We start from the raw sequence: 20,198 nt of genomic DNA on the forward strand, positions 1-20,198 counted from the left end.
ACAGCCACGTATTACATCATTCTGTTACAGTACGATGCAGCGGGCACATGCCACATGTAGGTATGTTTTGTTGAAGTCGAGGAAGGTTCCAAACGGTACCTAAATAGTAAGAGATTGTTGAAATTAGACATCTAACCGTGATCCTAAATACTACTACTAAGGCTTACTTAATAATAATAAGTTAACTACTTATACTAAATTACTTAATAAGTTGGATAGTTTGTTTTGAACATTTGTACCTACCCACCTCATCGGCTTCGTTTATGTACAAGCAAGCGGGCTCCGTTGTTAGTTGTTAGGTTGATGAAAGTTTTGTGTAAGGAAGTCTTAAGATTATACTTTTACAAACTTACGAACCTGAATTGAAATTTAAAAAATCCTACATATGTACCTATTTACTTAATTGAGTACCTACAAGCTAGCTGTTTGAAATTAAAGTTGTAAACATGATGGGTGTGTTGTGGTACTTGTAGGTATCACCGTGCATAATCGATATAAGAGTGCGTAAAGCGCATTTAGCGATTGTTCCATACTTCCTTATACCTTAGGGCAATAAGTAATTATACAAATTATATTATTACATAATATATGAAACTTGTATTTAAGTTATAATTATCATGAGTTCAGTTAAAAAAGTACAAGCAAACCACCCGCGAGAGCGAGTCGCGTTATAAAGTCGCGTAGACTTCGACTCGCGGATTGACATAAAGCCGAGAGAATATTTTGTCTCAAAATAGGCAGTTGTGCTACGGATTTTAGTTCAAAGTCGCGATCGTTGTCATTTTCTGACAGTGACACCTGATCGCGAGTTTGTCGCGGCTCTCGCGCGTGAGTTGTGCTGCCAACACGCGACAAGCCGCCAAGTCGCGCCGATCTGTCTCTTCTCGCGCCTGTCGCGGCCAGTTGTGCTAGAGGTGCAGTCTGGCCTAGTGGGTAGTGACCCTGCCTATGAAGCCGATGGTCCCGGGTGAATCCTGGTATAGTTGAATCATCGAGAGCGTGGAATTGCATATGTAGTAGTATTGTTTGTTTACAGGCATTCTATATTTGAATTTTCTATTTTCTTGTACTATCAGCATACAACCACTACAAATGCAATTCCATCTTCTCGATAATTCAACTATAAGGGCATTTATTTGTATGATGATACAGATATTTGTTCCTGAGTCAAGGTTGTTTTCTATGTATTTAAGTATTTATATATTGTATATTAATATCGTTGTCTGAGTACCCACAACACAAGCCTTCTTGAGCTTACCGTGAGGCTTAGTCAATTTGTGTAAGAATGTCCCTATAATATTTATTTATTTATTTATATACGCTAACATCTACGTAATTTACTTTATTATACATCTCGCTCGCACTAATATGCAAGTACGATCGAGATGCATAGAAAGTAAGATACGTTCTCGATAGCCTTTAAATATGTCAGTCCCAAACTGGTGGTAGCCACACTGACCTCTCAAATCAAATATGTCATAATAGTATGCTTACGGAGTTATCCGGGTTCGAATCCTGGTAAGGGCATTTATTTGTATGATGATACAGATATTTGTTCCTGAGTCATGGTTGTTTTCTATGTATTTAAGTATTTATATATTATATATATCGTTGTCTGAGTACCCACAACACAAGCCTTCTTGAACTTACCGTGGGGCTTAGTCAATTTGTGTATAAATGTCCTATAATATTTATTTATTTATTTATTAAGTAAAGGGTTAGTGATCCTTCCACTTTGACCTCCTTTTCTTTTCCTGTCCTTACTGGGGAAGTAAAACAGCTGGTTGGCATTGGCCACACTTACTGCCTCCAAGCTTTTCTTTATCATTCCGTACAGAAACATTTGACGAGCGAATTAAAACCTTGAGAGAATTCCAAAAAGCCATTTTCCAAAGTTACTCAATATCTTTATCTTTCCAGCACATGCGTTGGTCGCACACTCACACGCAGAGTTTGGAGTGTGAGGAGCATCTGCTGGCGCGCTGCAGTCGGCCTCGAGTCAACTCTGCTATCTTCGTGTCGGCCGAGCCTGCGGGCTTCGCTGGCTTTGATGCGAGCGAGTTCTTGAGGAGGCACGGCTCGCAGTCCAAATTGTGTCGAAAGGCTAGGTGAGTAGGGTTATACCAACTGGCGAATGAAGTCATATTGCTATCTCGTATATGCTCGTTCAGACCCACCGAAAAAAAAGGGAAAGAAAAAAGGTAGGTAGGTAGAAAGGGATGGCATTAATTTAGCACTTCAGTCGCCAGCATTTGATAGCGCGACTGTAATTAGATGGAGAAGGGAAGTACGCGTAGGTATGACAAGTTCTATCCCAAATAACATTGTTGAAAAGACTAGAAATTGTCAATGGATGAATGAGTTAGTTGGAGAGAAAAAAAAAGGTACTAGGTAAGGTAGGTAGGATCTTAATTCAACTCTGTATTTGCAGATCCGCCGACAACATCCCTCTAACATCAATGAGCGACTCATCAGAACGCCTTTGCAAGGCCAAGGCGCCCCGCGAAGAAACCATCAGCGAAGAAGCAAAATCCGATGATACGGGCAGCGTAGAAACTGTCAAGCACTTCGGCTTGCCCATCCTCTCCGTCTCTGGACCCTCACCCCCCGATGAAGACTACGACCAGATAGATGAGTATCTGTAGCATTTTCACACCAGTTTCCAGCTCAAATACGTGCTGGAAAAGCTGAGGCCACCCTGGCCCAGCCCCGCACAAAGTCCTTGAGACTTCTGCACTGGACTTCTTGTGTTTCCTTTTGTGATAGCTGCCTTTAGACGGACGGATTGCCTAGTGGGACCATAGTCTTTAGTATGGTGCGTGTTTCCAGTTTTTATCCTGTGGTATTTTCCCCTCCTTTACATTGTATTTATTGTACCTATCCAATGTGTGTTTATCATAAGTAAAACGATTTTAATGTTCACTTTAAATATTATAGGGTAGACTAATTCGAATTTTAAAATAATTGTAATAATGTCAGTGTAGTAATATAACGAGGTCTATAGTTTAAGAGCGGTGCAATGTTGCGCCTCGGGCGCGGCGTATAAAATGACGCAACTGTCCTCTTTGCAGTATAATTTCATGTCTCTCTGGGACCTGTTTGTAAAATATGTCAAATACCCTATTTTAGATAAGGAATGCACAATAATTACTATTAAATATTATTACTATTAACTAACAGTGCCACTCTAAATTTAATTGCATGTGAAAACATGTAAGTATGTAACGATTTATAAGCAATTTTGGTGTAAGTTGTTTTTACTGTATGCTTTGTATATAGCTTTAGGTCTTATTTATTTTATGGGCTATTCTTTTATTTGTCGTTTTTTTTTCGTCAGATTTTGATAAAATTTGGTAAACTAGAAGAGTCCTCATTCTGCGCGGAATGAACAAAAAAATGTACATACTCGTAATATACAATTTTCAGTTGAGTTACCATAGGATTTTGTAACTCATAGGAAGAGTTGTAGGACAAGGTGAAATGGCGCGTATATTGTACAGGATAGAACTCTATCTATTGGCCAAATTTTAACAATATCTGGCGAAAAACCTTAACAACAAGTAAACAAATTGCCCTTCTTTTTTAGAACATTGTAAAAAATGTAGTATTCATTGTACTAAAATCTGGCTTGCATCGTATTTACGGAATATGAGAATAAATTACGTCTTATTAGAAACTTAGGGATATACAGATGTAGTGCATAATTGTTTTCCATCATATTTTCTCGAAAACGTTCATATTTGTCATGCTACTTCAGTCAATCTTAGTACTTTTTGTACCAAGACTGACTGAAATAGCAAGACACGTTCGTACGTTGCCGTGAAAATGCGATGGAAAATAATTATGCGCTAAATCTGTAGATGATTTGAAGGTTGAACTTTGGTCCAAAGAAATGTATTATGAAATGTATCTGCACATGTGACTGTGTTTTAGAAAGTAAGAAATACTTTTTGATTGTAAGGAGAACGAGGTGGTTTTACACTTTTACCCCTGGAAAGCCTAGGATAAGAACTGATCTGACCTTTGGTTTTAAAGTGTAAGGTCACGTTACAATAAGTGTATTTTAACATCAAGGGGGTTAAGGTGATGTAGGAAAATATTTTATCAAATGACTTTATATTAAATATTTAATTAAAGTAATAAACAATCGCTACGGTTTTTATGCTAAAAATTAAGTCTGGAAATTTTAATACGTATGATATAAATAACTTTTTTGTCATACACATTGAAATAAATAACTCGTTCCTATTTAAGAAAACGAGAGTTAATTAACTTTAATTTAATTTATTGAATAATTTTTAAATTGTCATTTGATAAGGTATTAATCCTAAATATGGGAAATGACGGAAATTAGGAAAGTAACAAAATGGTGTAGCAGATGTTTTTAAAAATGTATCTTTACATTTTTAATTTTCGATTCACTCCGTAGACAGTCTACATAATTATTTTTATACAATTTAAAAGAATATAAATATACATTTTTCAAAAGAATTCGCCATGTCAATTAACTATTCTTTGAACAATGCCTAGTAGTGAATTTATCAATTAATGAAATTTATCACAGCGAGTATAATGTAAGGCGGTGTTCATACCGGATGCGGATCCGAGCCTCTGGCACAGGGCGGACACGCCATACATCAAAAATCATTTGCGGACGGCGTCTGTTCACGCGTTATACATCATTGTGTGAGTAAGTTGCTTAAAAATCGAACTGAGCGTTCGCCAAAAGCTCGTCAATCTGCTGTCGCGGGGCGAGGTAATTCGAATCGGGGCGGGGCGGTGCGTGGCCGTTCTGTATATTAATACTATTACTTATTCTGTGCCTCTGGTGCGGGAGCGTCGGTGTGATAACCGCGTAAAACACTTAATTAGAATTAAATATCTTGAAGATATATGAACGAAATACTGGTGATAGGGGACCAGGGGACGAGACATGTCAATGCTAGCCTTACAAATAAGCCCTTTTCCATTCAATGTACGTTTTACCTATACCAGGGAAATTTGAAACAAGTGATCTGTTTTTTTATTTCCGAAGAAAAAAACGGCTTAGAAATAGGGAAGTAATAACAGTTCTAAATTGATGCTCGAAGTGTTCCGTTTTCTTCTAAAACATTACGATATTTTTTGTTTGGTATTTCTAAAGGAGTCCACTGATTACCAGTTCGCGGGACGATATCAGCTTGTCAGTTAAACGCAAAATTTGACAGCTCCGAACAACTGACAGGCAGATTATCGGCCGGCGAACTGGTAATCTGTGGGCCCCTTTAGAGATCAGAGTGATTTTTGAGTGTTCTTTATGGTCTGCCTAAGATGATTCTATTACATACATTTGTGAAAGTCAAAGTATCTAACGTTTGGTAGTGGTTACATAACCTTCTCATAATTCTAAGAAGTCTAAAACTAAAAATTTCAAACTCTAAATGAAAACAAGGTTCACTTTTTTCAACATTCCCCTCCAACCTAATTTTAAGCTAAGACTATAATATTCCCTCCACTTGACTATTATAGAATTTACCCTCAATTTTAGATAGATTGTGTGTCACAGACGTAGGTGAATAATTCAGATCTCTGATAATCGTTATACTTATACTGACCTATTAAATAAATCAGGTCAGAATGAAAATACAGTTCAAAAATATCTTTATTTAAATTTGCTTAATAAACATGATCTGACGTATATGAAACTTAAAATCCATTGTCATAAAAATATCATAAATAAATCAGTTGGCATCTAGGTAGGTTCGAATTGTCTTGTGCCAATTTTATTTTATTCTATTCTAACTTCGTTTATTTAAAAAAAACTGTAAGGTACGTCCACACGGAAGTGTTCTGTCATGTTCTTTTTGCCTTTAAGCATTAAATTTGTGTGTCAGGTAGGGTGATAAAGGGTTACGGAATAAGTATGCCTTTGCGGAGTGCATATGAGAAAAACATATAATTGATCGCCGCTTTAAAGTAAAGTTCAAAATGTACACAAACATGTCTATAGTTCGTTTTTTTTAGCATTAGAAATAAGGTAAACAATCTTGATGTGTCTTTGGAAGCCGATCGCTTGGAATATATAACTAGGAAAAAGAGGGCTAAAAAATGTGTCGCAAAATCAAGAGCAATGTCCAATGATCACTTTTACAAACAATTAGAGAACGCAAAAACAGATACTGAAATTTTTAAATTAGCAAAATTTAGACATAATCAAACAAAAGACAATACATCAAAGACTCCTCTAGCAACTTGTTAACCACAGACAAAGAGATCAACCAGAGGTGGCGAGAGTACTACGCCACCTCTGGTTGATCTCTTTGTCTGTGGTTAACAAGTTGCTAGACGAGTCTTTGATGTATTTGTTACGTTTTAAGTCTTTTGTTTGATTATGTCTAAATTTTGCTAATTTAAAAATTTCAGTATCTGTTTTTGCGTTCTCTAATTGTTTGTAAAAGTGATCATTGGACATTGCTCTTGATTTTGCGACACATTTTTTAGCCCTCTTTTTCCTAGTTATATATTCCAAGCGATCGGCTTCCAAAGACATATCAAGATTGTTTACCTTATTTCTAATGCTAAAAAAACGAACTATAGACATGTTTGTGTACATTTTGAACATGATAGTACACCGGTGTGGACATGTCTATTATAATAAAAACTTATTCGAATATTAAGTATTTATACTTAGACTTAATTATAAAATGATTTGTAGATTCCTTATTCTTTAATGGATAAACTTGGCGTGAAAGAGAGAAGAATATTTTAGTATGTATTGAGTATCAGTCACCGTTTTCACGTTGTATTTTAGTATAGCTTTTACAAGGATTATACCTATCGCTAAAATAGATTTATTAATGAAGTTGTACATATCTATAAAGAACACTATAAATTATATTAATGCTCATAAGTGTAATGTAAATTTATTAAATATACTGTAAAAATATTATTTACATCCTTACGTCTATTTACTATCACGATCCAATAAAGTATGAAATTCTTTTGGCTTGTTTTATTGAACGTTTGTTTTATTTTCTGTTACGAATATGGAATTCTCAGCAAAAACTATTTACTATTTATTTAGAAACAATTGGACAAATTGTGCACAATACAGCATAAAACGGGTTAAGATCAAATAAAAAAATAAGTAAAAGAGCAAACGCCATAACTCGTAATTAGTGGTTTAAAGTTAACGAGGAGTTATGCTCCACAAATTAGGTATCTCCGTTCTTTTCATAGCATGTTCATTAAGAATTTTACTGTTATTTAGAAAGGGTCTTTAAAAATAAAACAAGGTTAGAGTTAGACCAAGAAATGTCTGCAACGATTTTGATAGCACACGCAGTGCAAGTCTTATTTTAAACGTCAAACTTCTATAAAATTATGACGTATAAATAACACTTGCACTGCGTATGCTATCAAAATCGTTGCAGACTCCTCTTGGTCTAACTCTAGACATTTTCATGGTAGAATTTCAATATTGTCAAAGCATTTTAAATCGTTTTTACTTCTAGATTTTGTGCAATTATGTACTCAATTCGAACAACGAACAAACTTCAAACAGATGTAGGTAGAAACGGTAATAAAAATGTTTAAATCAGATTTCCAGACTATTTTATTTACTATTTTTGGCTTGTTATTAATAGTGAAATCTTATGGGACGATTTAAACTGTCACAGACATGACATGAGGTGGGATGGTGTCTGTAATTTTTCAAGTACTGCAATAAATTTCTGTAACAAATAAAATAACAATATTAGCTATGTCTAAAGTGCCAAGCAAAGCAGTTATATTTTGACACAATTTCTATTTAACAAATCGGATAGAACTAAAAAAAAACCGGCCAAGTGCGAGTCGGACTCGCGTTTCAAAGGTTCCGTACATAAAGTCCGACTCACGCTTGACTGCACATTTCTAATAGGTGACGTCACTAGTGCAGTTATCATACTTATCATATTAAATTCCATATTGGCAAATCGTTCTGGTAAAGGACCGACGATCTGGTGAAGGTCACCGGACCCACTTGATGCAAATAGGACTGGACGTTGTGGAGATCCACTCCGGAGTTTTGCCCAGCAGTGGACGTCTTGTGGCTGATGATGACGATGATGATGCTCCTATATTGACCTATTTCTATTTCTATTTCGGCCACAGCGGTTGTGTGCTCTGGAGTGGGCAATTATTAAATCACGTTTTCAGAGTGTAGTTGATCCACTCTCTGGTGCGCCCTTAGAAGGCTCATGTACCCTATCTTCTTGCTAAATACTCGAGCGCATTTTGGGCACATCAGTACACCACCTACATAGTTGTAGGGAATTGAGTTTGGCGGCCGAGCCTTAAGCTCATCTCGTTTTCTGTCGAGCTCATTGTGGCGTTCAGTCTAAAAATAGCTGCTGACTCGATCATGAATGAGGCGCCGCTGATGATGATGATACCTGTAAGCCGGTGTGCAACATGCTGGCGATATTCTCGACGTCGAGCGTGGAGTCCTGGGCGGAGATCTTCTTGATGGCGGAGGACACGGTGCTGATGTCGCCTCGCAACTCCCGCACGAGCGCCGTTATCTTCTGAGCGTTGCTTAGCACATCCATGCTCTGCGTGTACGGGTTGTATCGCACGACGAAGGGACGCTGGATACCTTCAGCGAATACACTGGAATAAACGTTTGCTTGCACATAGTTATACAAACACAGACGAGACAAGTTTTAAACCGAAAAAATGACTAAGGAATTGTAGATAGATAGGATAGAAAGGCGTGGAAGGATCTTGTGGAGGCCCTATGCACCTCCGGGGTGCCCTAGGACAAACAACAACAAGGAGTGAGTCGTCCTTTATGGTGTATTTATTATTCTGTGCTATGTGGGACTGGGACTGTGTTGGGACTTCACGGAAACCTCAACAAATCAAACAAAGAAGTCTATTTGTTTAGAAATTAGTGGAACTTAATCGGGCAAACGCGTTTAAGTCCCGTTTTCATAATTGATAATGTGTAAAAATTGTGACAGTTTAAATATAACACCCTAGTGAAAACGTGATTTCGCACACGATTCAGCACTATACCGCCACCACTGAAGGACCATTTTTCTTCCCTGAGATACAGATATATATTTCTACGATACTTACCGTATTTTTTCTTTAGCCTCTTCGAACGAGTCCGTATAGTAATAAGCATTCTGGTAGGAAGTGATGATGCAGGATTCATTGACGGCGACTTCGGGGTCAAAGCGCTTGTGTTTGGTGCTCGTGGTTAGTGCGTGCTTCAGTTCCGCCACTGAGGAAAGCAGGCCGGCACCGTAAACGCGGAACGAACCGTCCGGGGAGCGGCAAAGACCGAATTCCACGGTGAAGAAATAAAGCTGAAATGAACGTATAGTTAGGCCCAGGACTGTCTCATTTGAAACATAGACAGAGAGAATCATACTATCTTTGTCTTACCTACTAGGACCCAAAATAAAGTTTTACTTAGTTAAAGGTCACCCTACTTAAAATATTTCATTGTCACCGGTCTTAAATATATCATTTATATCAGATTTGAGCCTGTTTTAGCTTCCAACATTTGACCCACGCTATACAATACAATAATCGATCTTCAATGAAAAAAGAGAAAAATCCAGAATCTGAAGCAGATCCAGAGGCAGTTCATGTCCCACCCAGGGCAGTAATTTTTTCACTTTTAAATTTATTCTAAGTTTAGTTAATGAAATTGTATTACCGTGGCCAACTTGTCAATATCCTCGTCAGATGCGCCCAGAGAAGCTAGTCCCAGCTCTTGAGAGAATTGTGCGAAGGATGTATTGGCGAGCATCGGCATGTGCCCTAGCAGCTCGTGGCAGCAGTCACTGGAATAACATCATCATCATCATCATCAGGCTATACTAGTCCACTGCTGGACATAGCCCTCCCCTAAAGAGTGCCATAGCGCCCTGTCTTCAGCTTGCCGCATCCAGCATCTACCTGCAGTCTTTCGCAGATCGTCATCCCACCTGGTTGGAGGGCGTCCTACACTACGTTTGCCGAGTCGCGGTCTCCACTCAAGAACACGATTACCCCAGCGGTTGACGGTTTCAATCACTGGAATAACATGCAAGTATTTATTTAAGGTCGCCGGAAGACGCTGGATGCGGGTCGCTTCCAACCGGTACGTATGGAGGTCCAAGGGGGAGGCCTATGTTCAGCAGTGGACGTCTTATGGCTGAGATGATGATGATTTATTTTAGTCGGTGCAGTCCATGCATATACACCGTGGGCTGGAGTAACCCGAAAGATTTAAACCACGCATTCCTGAGGTTATAACCAACAAAAAAAAATTAAGTTCATGAGTTTTTGAGAATCACGACAAAAAAAAAATTTTTGCCTAATATTTTTTTGCGTTTTCTGCACACGGCACGTTATTTCTTTATGATGTATACATTTTTGGCAAAAAATACAACGAATAAAGGAGAACTCACGCTAGACCGGGCCGGGGCCGGGCCGGAGTTTCCGGCGCGTCGTTTTCTATGGAAAGCACCACGTGATCACCGATCAGCCGTCATAGAAAATGACATGTCGGATGCCTCGGCCCGGGCACGGCCCGGTCTAGCGTGAGTCACCCTTAAGTTTTTTTTTTGCAAGTCACATAGTGGCAGCGTCGCATCCAAAAATAGCACAATTGTTAGTGCTCGTAAGGCCCGTCCTCAGATATATGTCAATGGTTTAGGTGCATAAAACTTACGGCTCCGGAGTGTAAAACGGATCGGAATAATGGCGAATGTACTGGGTGCAGTGGAAGACTCGAAAGGCGAGACCGGAGAGGAAGTCGCGGGGAGAGAGGTATCCGGCCACTGGGCGGAGCTGGAAGCCAGTCTTCCTCTTCAGGAACGCGCTGACGTCCTCCAACTGAAAGTTACGTCGATATAAAATCATCAATTTAAATTCAAAAAGACGGTAGTCAATATTGACCCCTTACTGCATATAATAAAAAATATTTGTTTATTTGAACTTTAATACGACCGGTCTGGTCTAGTGGGTAGTGACCCTGCCTATGAAGCCGATGGTCCCGGGTTCGAATCCTGGTAAGGGCATTTATTTGTATGATGATACAGATATTTGTTCCTGAGTCATGGTTGTTTTCTATGTATTTAAGTATTTATATATTATATATATATCGTTGTCTGAGTACCCACAACACAAGCCTTCTTGAGTTTACTGTGGGCTTAGTCAATTTGTGTATAAATGTCCTATAATATTTATTTATTTATTTATTTATTATTTATTTAATAGCTGCCAATAGAGTTGAATATCATATCCGCCATATATGGCTTTATATGCGGTAAGGGGTTAAAACGGTCAAGTGTATGTTCTTTTTTCTGGTTTACTTGTGTCTTAATTTTCTACGTTTACTTGTTATATAAATAATGTTCGTGTCTCGTTTCACTTAATCGTAATTTATCTTTCTGAGTGTTGCGTAAGTAGGGTAGGCTGTATGTTAATCGCATTTGTTTCGTATATACCTGGGGTAAGCTGTCTTCCCTGTAGCCACAATGCTTGACGAATTGCGGCCAGTTCTCCAGGTACTCTTCGCAAGCGTGCAACCGGTAGAGCTCGTGCAGCTCTCGGAAGACTATCCCCCTGTGCACAATTAGGTATATTAATGTAACTATACAATATCTGGGAGACGAAACCTGGCTCGGAAAATATTTGAAACCTAAAAAATGCGGGTTTTTCCAGAGATAAGGCCTAGCTAGATCGATTTTTCGCCCCCGAAAACATGCTATACCTATAATAGGTAGCCAATTTCATTGAAATCATTGGAGCCGTTTCCGAGATCCCCGAAATATATAAATATATTTACAAGATCTCTCGTTTACACAATACAATGTATTGTACAGTGTAGGTATGTACATTACAAAAACATCCCCAACCTTGTAGGCGATTTGTTTGGGCTATTATTATTTGTTTTGTCGAGCCCAATGTTACTTTTTTGATAAAAAGTGAATATACCTATGTATGTAAATATACAAAAAATTTAGTAAACTTACCATGTTTTTATTTCAACTTCAGTATATTGGACTTTCGGTATTGGTTGGCCGCTATAAAAAAAAAGGAAATTTACTGTAACATGTTCACTTGTTGACAAATTCAATTGTTTTGTCAAATGACAATAAAGGCTAAGGTCTAGAGTTGTCATGCCGAGCATCGGCCAAAAGATGGCGTGAGTGTGCATAAATTGTAGATTTTCACCATTTCTCCTAAAACTCAAACAATTTCAAAAGATTTGTTGATATTGGCGTAAATAATAAAAAATAGTACGTCGAAATTGAAATTTATTTACACTCGACAGTGTCTCATTTCATCAAAAATGTGTCAAAACTGCAAATTATTGCATTTTTTGCAATCACACCTACGTAGGTAAAGTGGCGTTCAAAAGTACATGGACAAATGTCGACCGTAATGCCTTAATATTACGGTTGAAACATGTCCATGCACTTTTGAACGCCAGTGTACCTAAAGTCAGTGTCAAATGACAGTCGATTCGGAATGTTACAATAAAGTAACCTAGAGGGCGCAGCTATATACGGATATTGTTTATCCATGTATGGAAGCCAGGCTACAACATGACGGTAATAAATGGCATAGGTTTTACGCATCATAAAAAATAATTGCTACAAAACGTCGATAATTTGAGATTAATTCTATGATTTTTAGGTTATGTTTTGAAGTATAATTAGCACCTTAGTTGGTTTAAACAGTCTCCGTTGTATCGTGTTCAGTTATATAGGATTCGCACTATCTAACAAAACCGATGTTTGGCAGCTGAAGGCCATGCCATTGTCCCTCCCTAGATCATGACACATTATCATTAAATGTCTGTTGAATTAAATATCGCAAAGTGTAAAACAGTTAATACTTACTACTTGTAGTTGTTGGCGATGGCAGCGAACTCCTCCCGCCGTTTGCGGTACACGGGATCCTTGAAACCGGGGTGGTCAGCGTCCAACTCGGAGCCGTACATCAACACGTTCTGCGCGCGGTCGAGATCCGAGATTTTTCTCGGAAACCAAGGCATCTCGCCGAAATCTAACAAGGACCAATAGAAATAACTTCATAGATATCAAGAGTCAAATAGGATGTCTAACACAGCCCATGGTCGCTAGGTATTTGACATTGAAAAATACTCTCATGTTCTAAGTTATCAGTATGTGTTTTAACTTTTCATAGATACATTTCTTATGTATAATTTTATTTGTTAGCCTGTTGTGTGACAACAAGGCGTCCATCTCTTTCTTCCACCCGCATCTGGTCTATGGCAATATTAGGCCAATCCCTAGTCTTCCAAAAGTTCAAAAAATTCTTTAGTCTCCAATGCATGATGTGGAGAGATGATTTTAGGCCGAATGAATGGCAAACGTGCTCGAGGTAAGGCACGTATGAGATGGTCAAATGCTGTGAAGAGGTCGGCTGGCGGCAGTTTGCACCGTTCAGTCCACATGGCTTATGAGGGAACAAAGAAGAAGAAGTCTTTCAAAAGCAACATCAACATAATCGATAATTTGAATAAAAAATTACAACAACGAATTATATTCAACAGAGGCTATAGTTTTAAACTGCAGGTTTTTAATATTCAAGTCTGCATATAAATAATAGTCAAGTATGAAAAGGTAGGTACCAAAACTAGCGGCAGTAGAAAGCAGCGTTGGTAGTGGAAACACCTCCCCGGTTCGAAGATGTATGACTTCAAACTCTTGAACCTCGCGCTTCAGCATTCTTTTCAAATGCTCCATCTTACGAGAATCACACTCCACATCCACAAGAACATCTGCCTAAAAAAAATTGCATATAATTATGTTTGTACTTAAACTACAATAAGATAAGACTTTAAACTCTCGCGTTTTGTACACATATTTCATTATACAAACGGGTCTACCGCGATATAATTTCATTGTTTTTACCTTAACTCCGACGTTTCAGCTGAAATGCAGCAGCTGTGGTCACGGACATACTGACATCCAACACACACACAGACACACTCACAGTCTTTCCGTGACCACAGCTGATGCAACTCAACTGAAACCTAGGAATTATTGAATTATATCGCGGTAGACCCGTTCGTATAATTAAATATGTGTATAATAAATAATATGTTTGAAATTCACGGTAGCAGTCGTTACTCACTTCGGCTACTTCAGTAGCAGATTTCCTGGACTCAACGTGGAGCACGTTTATACCCAAGTCCTGAAATACGGACAAGACACGGACCAAGCCACCGACTTGGTTTTTTAACGAGAATATCACCGAAATCCTCTCGCCCTCGGCCGGCGGCTGCTGCGACGGTATGCTGATGTCTCCTTTAGGGTGGTGGGGCATATGCTCCTTCATCTCCCACTCAGAACCGTTTCTGTACAACCATAATCCGTGGAGCCTTTTTCCCGATCCGCTCATTATTTGAAATCTTCGATATATTAGAAAAAACAAGAGAAGAATATTAGAAAACAAGAAAATATATTTCAGAGTTATTTAAGATGCATCCCTTATAACAAAATGGGGATGGAAAAATTTTGGTTTAAACAATATTCATAAAGAGGTATTTTACTGTAATATAATAAAAATAATTTTAGCTCTTTGGAAACATTTTCTTCTATGAGGTTTTATATCGAGAAACTTTTTTCTAAGTCAGAAAAATGCCACGTTATCTTTTGCTGCACAATATTCAATGTTCATGCAGAATACAACAACAACACGAAAATTCAACATTGGCTAAACGATGACTCACGTTAGACCGGGCCGTGTCCGGGCCGGAGCTTCCATATAACATGACAGGCGATCACCTGATGTTTTCCATAGAAAACGATGCGTCGGAAGCTCCGGCCTGGACACGGCCCGGTCTAACGTGAGTCATCCTTGATTTAAACACGCACCTGTAGCTCTGTGGTCCCAAGCCGACCTAAATGCACTGGGTCCAGAAGGTGTGTGTAATATAATATAAGTAGCACATATGTACATTGGTTACATATAAAATCTACTTAGGTATATTATAGCACGGATGTAATTATACATTGATAAACACGGCCATTGTTATTAACATAATTAATTTGTTACATGTAATGATTTAATGCCGTATGTATAAATAATGAGAAAATTTTTATTTTTGAAGTTTTGTAAAATTAATGTATTCTGAGTATTTTTGAAAATGTTGGATAGGTTGTTTTTGGCAGAATCATATCAGCGTATTAGAAACGGCATAATATAGCGAGGAAATACAGCCAGCCTTCTGGGCATCACTTTGCCCTTTGACGGCGATCTAGGCCAATTTTTTAATTTATAGGTTTTTGTAGTTAAATAGTAAGTTTTATTTCCTTTATTTATTTTTCTTTTTAGGCTAGGTCATTTATAATATGAATATAAAAGTAAAATTTAAAAACACTATTTTCTTGGAGTTATGATGAGTCAGAGGATATTTTGAAATGACTATAGTTAGTTATAGACTTCAACATTATTTTGCGTCAGATCCCAAAAGATGAATAACATGCACGGCTACTCTTCTTCTCTTCTGTTTGTCGTAGGTAATACGTACATACATACATACTCACATATATACACACATACCTTCACATAAACACTTTCACTTCACAGTCATTTATTAGGTCATTACCTATGAAATTGGCGTTTTGTAGGGAGAATTTCAACGAAACACGAATTTCCATACAATTAATTTTGCGGATATTTTTTTGATGGCTAATTCAAACCAAACAAAATTTTTCCAGTAATTTTTGACACCTTTAAGGTATGTTTTCGACATCTCCATTTCTTGAAAATTGGTACCATTAGAAAAATATAAGTAATTTTAATACTCGAACCGACAGCACATGAAAAGACCTATTTTCAAGGCTTAATTCTGAACACTTAACAATAAAAAATAACAATTAATTGTATGTAAAATCGTTGTTTATTGAGTGCACTGTAGTTTTATTGTAATTGTGTATGTACTTTTGTAAAAAAAAAAAAAACTAGGATCAGACTTATATCTATGAACAAAAACGCCAATTTCATAGGTAAGGACCTAATAATAATTTTTTTTATTAATTTTAATGTACCTAGATTTAATAATAAATCGTATTTGGCTTAGATCCCCACGTCACAGGCTAAGCCTAGTGTGGGGATCACTGTACTTCACCTATGTAACATCCAAACTATGAAATAAATATGTTTTGAATTTTTTTTGAATTTTGAACTTACAAAACAATACAAAATACTCATGAACACATTATAAACGAAGTCGGTTAAAATCCTAACCTAGAGTGCCGCCAGCAGCGGGGTAAGGCCCAAGCTGCCGGTGGTCAGGGCCCAAACTGCCGGTGGTCAGGGCCGCAGAGTGAGGAACCGACGTACTATACTCGTACGCGCCATGTCCAAGATTATTTGCCTTCTGCATCCTAACCCTTGATCCAGCCACCCAGCGAGAGTCTCTCTAGGTGTTGGTCGAGAGTCGAGAAACCGTTCGCTGACATGACTATCGGAACAATGATCGTCGATTCAACATCCGACATGGCGGTATTATTATTATTTTTGTGTTGTTGTGTGGGTATTATAGGCATGCTTTTCACCACGATATAAAAAGGGAGCTGCGTTGGCGTAATCCTTTTGGTAGGGTACGCCATAAAATTTTATTGACAACCCTATAAATAAAACTTGTAGTCATAGTTGTAGTTTAGCCGATAAGAGAAAGGTGAATCTAATCTATGCAATTTTCAAGTACATAAGACGTGGTTAAGACGACATTTCGACACGGGTTTCGAACGAGCATGCGAAGCAAAGTTCTTACATTCAACTTGGAACACATGTTTTTGACTGAACTATCAGAGGATAGTTTGTTACGCAAACTAATAAATTTGTTCTAATTTAAATGTAATTAGATAAACGTGTATTTTTTTTAGTTCTACCTATGAGCTGGATTGATCAAGCGCTTGTGGAGCTAGAAGAGTCTAGAAGACCCAAAAGCTATTTATCTTGCTATACCGTAAAATGGGGTGAGTAGGGTCAAAACTGAAATTCAAACCTCGATAACATTTTATTTTTACATATGAAAACTGAATGGTGTATATAATAAGTGTTCTGGACGTTTGGATTTTAGTTTTTATTTTATTTTGGGTAGTTCCATTTCATAACTTTGACGATAAAGAGGAAAACCCACCTCACCCCGTAGTGCCTCGTATTTGGGGTGAGAGGGATTTTCATACAAAGGTGATTTTGGAAGATTGTTGGATCGATTTTTTTTTATTATCCGTATTACTACAGCTCCATTTTAAATTGGAATACATTATTTTTGTAGCAGTAGCCTTAAAATCCCTTCTCACCCCCCAATCAAACCTTCTGTCCCCATTCATAACCCACCTCTCCCCGCGAAACCTACTCACCCCGTTTTACGGTACTAGTCAATTCCTTTGCAACGGCCGTAATGTAGGTGGCCATTCTACTTTTTGTTGAAGGTTTTTGACACTTTTTCGTAAAATATTTTAAAATACTTGGTACTAAAGTAATGGTACTTTCACTTTCTGTTTTATGATGGATAAATAGGCTTAATTAGGCTATCGTTCAATAAATAACTAGAGTCAGACCGTGAAAAGTCTGCAGCGATTTTGATAGCCCACGCAGTGCAAGTGTCATTATAAACGTCAAACTTCTATGAAATTATGACGTATAAATAACACTTACACTGCGTGGGCTATCAAATCCGCTGCAGACTTTTCTTGGTGCGACTCTACTGTAAATATTCTTAATCACAATAACTCAGTGGTTCTTGATTGTCTACCAATCGAATTTTAATAAGCTGAATAATATTAATAAATCTTACACAAATTGTCCCACTGTAAGCTCAAGAAGGTTTGTGTTGTGGGTACTCAGACAACGATATACTGGGTGTAATCGTTAAGTTTAGCTAGGCGATAATTCCGTAAATATAACAGATATCAGAAAACTTCAAATTGGTATCGAAAGTGCGTTACCCAATGAGTAAAATTACATTAATAACTTTTTTAAATAAACGTAGAATTACCCCAATATTAACTTCATACCCTCCCTATTTAGTACGACGACTCACACCTAGAGATAAAACTGCTTGAGATTCATTATTTGCGATTAATAAACTGTAATAAAATAATAAAACTACCGTTTATGAAATAATAAATCTAACATTTATCTTTTAATCACAACGCAAATTTTAATAAAAGTTCATTTAGAAACATTTAAGAGAGTCCGTCAATATATCGCACAAGAAGGGCGTCACTTCGAGCAACTACTGTAAACAAAAAATGTACCTCCTTAAAAAATAAATGTATAAATCTAACATTTATTTTTTACATTACATTTATTTCATAAACGGTAGTTTTATTATTTTATTACAGTTTACTATCGCAAATAATGAATCTCAAGCAGTTTTATCTCTTACGACACCGACGGCGTTCTTTGAGGGGTGAGTCGTCGTACTAGGTAAATGTATGGGAGGGTTTGAAATTAATGTTTGGGATATTTCTGCTTTTATTTAAAAAAAGTTATTAATGTAATTTTACTCATTGGGTAACGCACTTTCCATATCAATTTGAAGTTTTCTGATATCTGTTATACTTACTGAATTATCGCCTGGCTACACTTAACGATTACACCCTGTATATACCTAAGGTGCTAACAAATTAGTCACGGATATTTTAAGAGATAATACATTACACAAAAAAAAAATACATTACATTAAAACAATTAACTTTTAACTGTAATTAAAGAACCTAGGTATATCATTTTTTTGTTTTCATTTACCAAACAAAAAAAAATATTATAATTAATTTTTAAAATAATCACCCCTATTATGTACTTGTCAAGATGTTTAACACTGTCTGTCATGTCATGTCACGTCAAGTTTAAAAAGGTTCTAGAATGTCTAAAGAGGTCTCATTTAATTATCTTATTAACAGTATTTAACGTAGGTAGCAAATTTGTTTCCTAGTTTTCTCCAAAAAAAAAACAACAAAACCAATGATGTTTCATACTTAAATGTACTTCGAGAACCGAGTACTATCAGCTGTAAAAATATCCGTGACTAATTTGTTAGCACCTTATATAATATACGATATATACTTTAATACATAGAAAACATCCATGACTCAGGAACAAATATCTGTGCTCATCACACAAATAAATGCCCTTACCGGGATTCGAACCCAGGACCATCTATTTCGCAGGCAGGGTCACTACCCGCTAGGCCAGACCGGTCGTCGTGAAATAACATGAGAGATAAAAACTTTTTGATCATAATAAAAAACACACACAGGTCGTTAATCTTACTGACAACAGCTATCCCTCCATAGTAACCAAAATAATCAATACCGATAAAATATGGAGAGACCAATGACCTTTTATTTATGTAGACGTGTGACGTTCATAGTTGACAAAACTAAAATTTGGTCCAACGATTTTGACAACTTGACAGGTTGGCGTCACCCATACGACTAACTAAATATAGGTTCCGGAACCTATATTTGATGTCTCACGATCGTGCGCCTGGTACCATATCTACCTCTTTTTACTTACATCCATGGGAGAGACTAATAAAACAACCCGAACAAAGGTAAAACTGAAATTGCTTTGGAAATGTATTATGTATATTACATATGAATGGATAATGAACGATACTGTAATTGTTTGCGTAAGAATATGAATAAAGTTGCTTGCAAATCTCGCAGTGCAAATATTGGCTACAAATAAATAATTTCTGATTTCTGAAGAACCTAGAGCTCAATTCTAATAAAAAATTGTTATGGTTTTGATCAGTAAGGATATGATGGTCGTTCTTGTCTACAGCGTGATAAAACGGTGTCCGTCACTTTCTATCGCACGGTGTTAAAAAGTGACAGTTATTTTATCACGTGGATAAAGATGGATAAAGCCATCCATAATACGCCGGCATGTATTATTGTTTATTTCGCCTGAATAAATGGTTTATTTATTATTTATTTATTTTATTTTTGTTATACCACTGAGGCGGAGATGAGCGGAGATGATAGGAGACGTGACGGAATAACAGCATTGTGCATTGGTTGTAAATCCACATCTCTTCTCAGCTTCTCTGGATTACAACCAGTGCTATTGGTTGATTCCTTCCCGTCTCCTCTTATTTCTGCTTATATCCGCCTCAGTGGAACAACAGCCTAAATTCAGTTCTACCAGGTTTTAAATACAGCTAGTATTTATTTCAA

At 37.2% G+C, this 20,198-nt stretch overlaps 2 protein-coding genes across 3 annotated transcripts in view; one reads left to right on the forward strand and one right to left on the reverse strand.

The window, feature by feature from the left end:
* LOC134796386 (fibronectin type III domain-containing protein 5) overlaps window positions 1-4,154 on the forward strand; it is a 152,919-nt gene extending 148,765 nt beyond the window's left edge. For both annotated transcript variants that reach the window (XM_063768578.1, XM_063768579.1), the window contains exons 8-9: window positions 1,921-2,108; window positions 2,432-4,154. In XM_063768578.1, the coding sequence (XP_063624648.1) occupies window positions 1,921-2,108; window positions 2,432-2,645 (402 nt within the window). In that variant the 3' untranslated portion in view covers window positions 2,646-4,154. The remainder of the gene's footprint in view (window positions 1-1,920; window positions 2,109-2,431) is intronic.
* Window positions 4,155-7,576: 3,422 nt separating this feature from the next.
* On the reverse strand, window positions 7,577-14,964 carry LOC134796361 (tryptophan 5-hydroxylase 1-like). Its single transcript, XM_063768528.1, has 11 exons — window positions 14,874-14,964; window positions 14,131-14,407; window positions 13,625-13,778; window positions 12,870-13,035; window positions 11,997-12,047; window positions 11,469-11,586; window positions 10,691-10,854; window positions 9,692-9,818; window positions 9,103-9,335; window positions 8,415-8,631; window positions 7,577-7,712 (listed from the first exon to the last, which is right to left on the reverse strand). The coding sequence occupies exons 2-11, from the start codon at window positions 14,395-14,397 to the stop codon at window positions 7,653-7,655; spliced, it is 1,557 nt and encodes a 518-aa protein (XP_063624598.1). The 5' UTR covers window positions 14,398-14,407; window positions 14,874-14,964; the 3' UTR covers window positions 7,577-7,652.
* Window positions 14,965-20,198: the final 5,234 nt, after the last annotated feature.

Source organism: Cydia splendana, chromosome 13 (assembly GCF_910591565.1).
Source record: "Cydia splendana chromosome 13, ilCydSple1.2, whole genome shotgun sequence".
NCBI lineage: Eukaryota > Metazoa > Arthropoda > Insecta > Lepidoptera > Tortricidae > Cydia > Cydia splendana.